The sequence below is a fragment of the Dendrobium catenatum genome, unplaced genomic scaffold (assembly GCF_001605985.2).
Source record: "Dendrobium catenatum unplaced genomic scaffold, ASM160598v2 fragScaff_scaffold_1599, whole genome shotgun sequence".
NCBI classification, from domain to species: domain Eukaryota; kingdom Viridiplantae; phylum Streptophyta; class Magnoliopsida; order Asparagales; family Orchidaceae; genus Dendrobium; species Dendrobium catenatum.
The window spans coordinates 195,109-203,505 of record NW_021320061.1 but is presented as its reverse complement, the minus strand read 5'-3'; the positions used below and the strand labels follow the sequence as shown (position 1 = coordinate 203,505).

At 38.0% G+C, this 8,397-nt stretch overlaps 1 protein-coding gene across 10 annotated transcripts in view; it reads left to right on the top strand.

The window, feature by feature from the left end:
* The first annotated feature begins 1,651 nt into the window (after window positions 1–1,651).
* Window positions 1,652–8,397, top strand: part of LOC110115878 (alpha-amylase 3, chloroplastic) — a 151,471-nt gene continuing 144,725 nt past the window's right edge. For 7 of the 10 annotated variants that reach the window (XM_028700841.1, XM_028700847.1, XM_028700846.1 and 4 more), the window contains exons 1-2: window positions 1,653–1,995; window positions 2,160–2,293. In XM_028700841.1, coding sequence (XP_028556674.1) covers window positions 1,717–1,995; window positions 2,160–2,293 — 413 coding nt within the window. In that variant the 5' untranslated portion in view covers window positions 1,653–1,716. Of the gene's footprint in view, window positions 1,996–2,159; window positions 2,294–8,397 lie in introns of all 10 variants that reach the window. The other 3 variants (XM_020849278.2, XM_020849277.2, XM_028700843.1) reach the window with 2 other exon arrangements.

The following is an 8,397-nucleotide window of genomic DNA, read 5'->3' as shown; positions in this document are numbered from 1 at the left end:
GGTTTAATGATCTAGCATTCAATTGAGCATTGATTTATTCTTCCCTACTCCATTGATTAGAAGGAATATCAGTTTTAATTCCATATGTAACACGTGACGGTAAAGAATAACCAGTTAAATTTATTTGCCACATTTAATAATCAATTGATTGCAAGAAAGTAGACATACGAATTTTCCAAAAATCAGAAGTAATATTTTCAAAAAAGGTGATCGGATGATTAAATAACCTTCCACAATATTATGATTACAAAAATTAATCATTTCACTCCCCCTCTTGTCGATCTAGTTATTTCAATCACCATTATTTATATGACAACACAAAAAGGCATCTAAGACTAAGACACTTAAAAGAGTGGCATGATATTATTAAAGTGAATTGACGTCTCGGTGCTGAAACTTTTGCATCGCCGTGGGGCTTGCTGACCTGAATCAGTTATTTAGTGAACAATTACATATTTTCATTGAGAGAATGTAGCCCCTGGAAGTTACAACTACAATGCCGTGACACTGTTGACATTTGAGCGTTGTAGTGCTTGAGTGGCAAAAAATGACGCCAAGGCGTGATAAATTGTGTCACCTCGACATTCTAAAACAAAGAATCTAGCGATGCCAGGTTGACTTTTTGATGCCGCGATATTGGAAATGATCCAGTGTTCGCTGTGTTGCCACCTTAGAACTTGCAAACAGAGGACTCTCCGTCGTAATGTCTAATTTGTGGCGCCTCAATGGTATTGAAGGTGGCGCTACAACATTGTTTCGTCGAATGCCGCGACAATGTAAGCTCCTTAGATTTTTTATCATTTTTAACTTTTTCCAATACAAAAATAAGTAAAATAACACATTTTTAATGAAAGAAAATATGTAAAATACTACATAATCTACACTTATCAGCATCACATCATAGTCATATCATCATTAGAAAGTTTACATTATTTTTTAGACTACAATAAAAATAGGGTAGTAAATTCATATTTATTTTTATGCTTGTATTTGATGGTTGCATTCATCCACTCATCTTTTTCTTACTCAAATGTCAAAAGGTTTTGAGTGAATTGAAAAACTAAATGTATGCTCATGACTTTTTTCATATGTTTTTCATATTTAGCTGCCTAATCATGACAATGATACTCACTCATAAGAGGGGCTTCTATAGGGAAGTCTCTTGGGACAACAAAGGAACTTGCTTGAGGATGCTTGAGAAGATGAACAGTCTCAACTCATCTGAGCCTATAAGAAACTCTTCCTATATAGGACAAATCAAAGATCTCTCATCAAACTGCAGCCTCTCTCATTGGCTCTCGCTCATAATATCCAAACTTCCCGGGCTTAGCTACATGACAACACTCTATTAAATACATACCACTTTATTTCATGCTATTTATATATCTAACACCTAAAACTTTAATATTACATGCCTATCTCCCATAGAACAAAAATGAATTCAAGGAATGAAATATTAAAATTTATATAATGATATGGGTGGTAAAAATGAAATATAGCAGTGATATATTTGAAAAAAATTATATGAGTGGCACTAATATAATATTAAAATTTTAAATATTAGATATATAAATAATATGAAATAAAATATAGGTAAATCTCCCTTAAAAAAAAAAAAAAAAACTCACATTATTTAGCTACTCCTGCTAGACCTAGAGCTCCCCTCCCGACATCTGTCTTTCTACTACATGTGAAGAACTTACTTCACCGCCTCCGATGTCGTTAGCCCGGTGGGAGCTGCTCTTCCACCGGCCACCGAGGGAAAGCCATACGTTTTTCTCCGGCGATCGTAGGAGACCGAAGCTCCTCCGCCTGATCTCCTTCCATAATCCCGCAATCTCCGTTGGTAATATCAGGCAGCCGAGGGTTCCTAGTATTCTCCCTGTCCTTAGGGCGGGAATTTCCGAGATCCCGTCCGCGGTTTCCGATGCCGACGTTGTGTTCTTGGAAACGTTCCCGCTGAAGCGGACCAGGACGGTGAGCTTTTCTCGTCAGGTTATCTCGTTTTCCATGGCCGGTGAATGCTCAATGGGATCGCAGTTTTGATTGTCGGGGCCTCACTCATGGCCTTGATTTTCGACCGCTTTGGAAATTGTCCTCATTATGCTCTGTTTAGGTGGTTAGGTATTGGTTAATGATTTGGGAATTTGAATTGCTAGGTTGAAGGGAAAGTGTCTGTGAAGGTCGGTCGGGTGGATGAAGAGGGTTCGAGGTTGCAAGTCATCGTTTGCTGTAATCTGGAAGGGAAATGGATCTTGCATTGGGGAGTTACTTACTGCGATGATGTGAGCAGGCAAGGTTTTGGTTATTTTTCGATTCCAGAGTATAAACCATGGTTCTATGCTATTTTATCTTTGATAATCACCTTTTGCCCCTTCTTAGTTTTCCTTTTTCCGTTTGTCTTCTCAGGAGTATCTTTTGTTGGATTTTTCGTGTAAATGCAATCGTATACAAATGTCCACAATATTGTGCTAGAGGGCATGGAGCAGATACTACTGATTATATCATCTGTTGAACAAAAGCAAAACTTTTTTTTAGGTCATATTTCTTCAATGGGTCTGAAATTAATTGCTCATGCATCTATGCTTGAATAGCTTCAAAATTTGTTGTGTTGAGGGCTCGATTGGCAAACATCTATTTAAAGTTTTCACACATGTTTTTATCCAAACAAGCTTTCAAATTTCGATGATGATGGGGCTGCTCAAAATAATTAGTGATGGATTCAAATTTATTCATGTGTAATATCTGACCTTACTAATAGGTTTTTAGCAGATGAGAGTTAGTTAGTGATCCGCATTAGAAAGTTAGTATGGAGAGTAAGTGGAAAGCTCTAATATCTTTGTGAGTAATCCACATAGCATGAAGTTTAAAATATATCTATTCATTCCTTATTCATAGGGTTAAGAGAGCTACAATAAGACTTTATTTAGAATAAATACAAAAAAATAGTACTTGATATGACTAATGTGGATTGACGGAAACACACAAATTAGTTGGATGGTTTATTTTTTGACTCGTGTCTCTAATGTGGCTACTTATCCATCGATGACTAACTTGGGTGAGACTTCGAGGGCAAGTGCTTTCGAACCTGACATTTAGGTCAAATCTATGAAGGCGAGTCCCCGATAATAGATGGTGAGTCTTTTGAGGGAAAGTTGCTGGTAGCTTAGGACGAGTTCAGTCCACGGAGTTATGGTTGTAAATTTTGTATGTGGGCGCTTCCTGTAGCTTAATATGAGATGCCCATGGATGGTAGGTACTCTTGGTTATGGATAGTTGTTATTGGGTAGTGAATTTTTTTAGGGCGAGTTCCATTCTAGGCAAAGGCCTGCTTGGGCTAGTCCTTTGGAAGAGTTCGTCGAAGACGGTCACATTCTTGGTTTGATCTTCTAGAAGTTTGTATATTGTGATCTCTGCAAGGGTGAGTGTTTACTTGTGCACAGGTTGGTGTTAGCAACTGCCCTGTAGGGCAAGACTCCCTTTGGGAAAGTGCTACATTTATCACATGCTCACTTGATCAAGTTCCACGGAATCGAACATGATGAGATACCTATGAGTTATCTATATAGGCACATATGTGTAAATATTTAGTTTCCTGAATCATTTGCTCCTTTGAGGGGCGAGTTATGAAAAATGATAAGTGAATTTAAGGAGAGAAGTGCTTAATATATTTATCTAATGACAAAAGGGAAAGTAAATAAGAATTAATAACCTATTATTACTATTGCCTCGAGCGACACAACATCCCTTAAGCTTTTCATTATGACATTGATTTGGTTCATGCACTCTTTGGCTATTAATAGCAGCAAGAGGTGGCAATGTTGCTACATTCCATCTCTTTTTCCTCAAGTGTTTGCTATTACCTTGCTTGGGAGATGTCGATCTAAGTCCTTCCAAGTATGCTGATGTGGGTAGCGAAAAGCTGAGGAAGGTTGTCTCCCACAAATGCAAGTCTGCATAAGAAAATTAGAAAAAAATCTAGCATGCCCATGAGTAAGAAGGTAGTGACTATTGAGGTGAATGGGCTCATTGGCATGGAGTTGAGGAAAGTGGTAGAGGTTATGCTGAGTATGGCCAGGTTAAGCCGAGCAAGGCAGTGGTGGTTGGAAAGAGCAAGATGACAATCGTTCTTTCTTCAAGCTCTGATGATGGCCATTTACTGGAAGGCGTGCCCGATTAGTGTTTGCATTGCATGGAGCTTGCCAATCTGTTGGTGGTGGTGATTGCCACCCTTGAGGTGATGATTCCTCTTCCTGCTTTGGCATCGACTCTATTATTGTTGTATCCCATAGGTAGCGATGATCCCATGCTAGGGGAGCTCGGGTAGTCACGCTCTACTAGTGGATTTGAGAAGAGTTACATCAAAATGCTGAATTTCACTTGTCTCGAGCAAGCCAAGTATTCACGTGACCTTGGGCGAGTTTCTAGGTCATTCGCTGAATGAGGTCGGTGTATTGGTGTTGACTCAATGGGCACCTGGCTTGTATATGATGATATTGTACCTACCTGATAGACTGGTAAAGATTCTAATTAATCTCTTGGATAAAGAGTTACTCCTTCATAATCCGAGTGCCCATAGATGACGAGCATCTAAACTTCTACAACAACAAGCTCAACATCCTTGCAACAACTTTAGATTCAACTTGTGACTCCCCTTTTGCCTGGTGTTGGTCGGGATTCTAAATTCTTACGATTCGTGCCGTCATCTATCATGCTAAACTCCGTGGCAAGTAACGTCAGTTTCCTTTCACATTTATGATGAGAGAAGATCAAGTGGAGCTTGACTTTATTTTGTTATTTCTTCATGGTGAAAGCTTTCAACGACTTCAACGTCTAGTTATCCTCTTTGCATTAGGATGAGAGCTTGGTGAACATAATTTGGGGCTAGAAGACCAAAATCGTCATCTTTAAATCATGAGTCATCTGGGTGTGATGTCGACTTGTCCTATCCCCTTTACAAAGGATAAATTAGTGGTTTTCAAGTTTAATGAAGAGGAAACACACATATTTGTTTGGTTAAAGGGGAGTTTGCTATTTGATCGTGACCATGTAAGTATGTTTGGCATTTATGACACTTTGTATAGTAACTCGCTGCACTAATGAAGATTTTGGATATTTTATAGACGGGGTGTCAAATTATTCCACTTATAAGGATCTCACTATCTTAATATTCATAGATGCTGAACCCTTAGTTGAGGAGAAGAGGGAGAGGGAAGTGGAAGAGAAGCATCCCATGAGACCAAAAGAGGAGCCTCCATTGAAGAAGAAGAAGAAGAAGAAAAGGGGGCAGCTCCTACTCATCTCTTAGTGGGGGTGATGGAGCAGTCGGCAGTGAGCTTTAAGGGGATGCCTCCTACAAAGAAGAAGATAATAGTTCATACAAAGGGCTCTCCCTAGCCTAAAGAGGAATTTGCCCAAGAATACTAATGGGCGTTACTTGCTCACATCCGATAGAGAGGCACCCTACATTGGGCCACTGGGAGTTTCCTCATATAGCAAATAGATCACCATTCATCTCAATCAAATCCTCCTCTCGAGCTCGCCAGACATAGCTGCAGAAAAGAGCCTACCCCTGAGACCTCACATTTCAATTAGCTACTACTATCAAGCTCAGACACTCTTCATCCTTGCAAACGATTTTGCTCTCATTTCATGATAAAGAAATCCAGAGTCTCCTACGATAGTTGCCGACGATGATTTGCCAGCTATGGGTTCATCCCCCTTCTTACTCGCCATAGGCTATCCCTATGCCTACTCGATCCTCTTAAGCTTACCTGAAGACAAACAGTTTGCTCGATCGCTGACTTAACTCTCCTACAACCAATCCAAAGGCGACATGTGTCATAGAGTAGCATGTAGTGTTGTATGGGTATTTTGTGGCATCTCTATTTTATTCCTCTATGTATAGAATTTCCTATGATCCTCAAAATTTTATAAATATAAGTAGTTATGAGAAATAGTTTGGGAAGTTCTTTTGAACCTTTTTTGTGATCTTTATCTCGCTCCTAGTTGGACTTTGGATCTCATACGCTTTCCCTATATTTTCTAATTGGGATGGTAGACATTTCATCAGTCTGCTCTTCCTTTGTCTATCCTTTCTTTTCTTTCTACTCTCCATCCTCACCAATAGGTTCTAAGCTCACTAGATTGATATGTTAGTAAAGTCGGACATCATCCACCAAACAATTTCAGATTCAACAGTTAAAAACAAAACCCTTTTTATAAAATAAAAAAATAAAATAAAATCATCTAAAACTATATTTAAAAATTCGAAAGTGAAGAAATTGTTTAAGGGAAATTTAATTTTTTAGAATCATTACATATATATACTCTTAGGAGAAAGACATTTAATCTAATTAAATATAAGAAACAGAATAGGGACATCTTTTAATCTAATTGATTCTAATAATTATATCCCACGAATCTTAGAATCAATCCTACGAATTTTGCTGTCAGAAGAGGAAATCTCCAATTGCAGCCCACGGTTGTAGCCCACGGATTGCTGACCTGTCAAAGCCATGGGGCCCCCTCCTTGCTGTGTGATTCGACACTCCCCCTCAAGTTGGGTTTTACATGTTGTACAATTCTAACATACAAACAAACTTGTCAAGTAGAGAGTCTGGTAGTGCTTTTGTTAGAACATTAGCAAGATGTTCATGAGTTGCGATATATACTTTAATTTTTGAGTTCTCTATTTTCTCAGATATAAAGTGTCTATCAATGATAATATGTTTTGTTCTTTCTTGATGTATTGGATCCTTGACCATACTGATGCGGCTTGATTGTCACATTTCAACTTTATCATGCATTCAATATTTATTCTCTGTTCAATCAGTACTTGTCTGATCCAAATATTTTCACAAATAGTAACTACTAATGTTCTCAGATCAGATTCCGCATTGCTTCTGGAAATAATAGATTGTTTCTTGCTCCTCCATGTCTATAGGTTTCTCCAAACAAATGAACAATAGCATGTGGTGGATCGACTGTCAACCTAGATTCCTGCCCAGTTTGCATAAGAATAAAATATCAATTTCTTTTCTTCATTTTTTTTAATAATAGCCGCTTTATAGGAGTGTTCTTGAGATATCTCAAGATTTGATATATTGCCTCTATGTGCTTCTTCATAGGATTACTCATATATTGGCTAATCATGCTCACAACAAACCCAATATCTGGATGGGCATGGGAGAGATTTATAAGCTTTCCTACCAGATGTTGATATCTTCCTTTATCTACTAGAACCCCCTCTTTTTCTATTTCAAGTTTCTTCTTAGGATCCATAGGTGTACTAGCTGGTCTGCATCCCATCAGTAAGGTCTCCTTCAGTAGGTCTAATGTATACTTGCATTGGGAAACAAATATACCTTTTCTTGATCGATCTACCTCCATACTAAATATCTAAGTGATCCTAGATCTTTAACTTCAAACTTCTTGTACGGAGCCTGTTTGATCTTAATTATTTCCTCTATATCTTTTTTAGTAAGAATGATACCATCCATATATACAATCAATACTACCACCTTGTTTCTTTATGACTGCTTCATAAACAAGGTATGATCTGCCTGGCATTGTCTAAAATCATGACCTTTTACATATTTTGAGAATCTTCCAAGCCATGCTCTAGAAAACTGCTTTAATCCATATAAGGATTTCAACAGTTTATACACTTTGTCCCTTCCATAAGACTTATGAATCCCTATTCTCCATGTAGACTTCTTCTTTCAGGTTCCCATTCAAGAATGCATTCATGATATCTTGTTGATGTAGGGGCCAATCTAAATTTGCTGCTAAGGAAAGAAGAATCCTGATGGTGTTGAGCTTTGCAACTAGAGCAAAAGTTTTCTGATAGTCTATTCCATAAGACTGAGTGAATCCTCTTGCAACCAGTCTAGCTTTCAGCCTCTCAACACTACCATCCTCATTGTTTACGGTGAACACCCATTTGTAGGTCACAATTTTCTTTCATGGTGGGAGATTCGTAATTACTTTTATTTGATTTTTCTCCAAGGTCATAATTTCTTTTTAATAGCCTGTCTCCATCCTTGGTGATTCAAAGCATCCTGAATATTGGTCAGAATTCGCACGTTATCCAACTTGGAAAGGAAGAATTGATAAGTGTCTGATAATCTGCTATAGGAGAGAAAGTTTTCAATTGAATGTTTGGTGCATGATTCTATTTGGCCATTTGATGACTCAATCTCCTTTTGAACTTCCTCATTTTTTTCCTCTCTATGAATCTCTTTAGTTGTTAAATCCATTGAAGGAGAGTTGATAGGTGCAAGTTGTGTCTTCCTGCTCTGCATATTTCGATTTTTCTTTCTTTTCCTTGAGTATACATATTGTTGTTCCTTAATTGCTGCTATTTGCTGGGATTGATTAGGACTTATAGGTGGA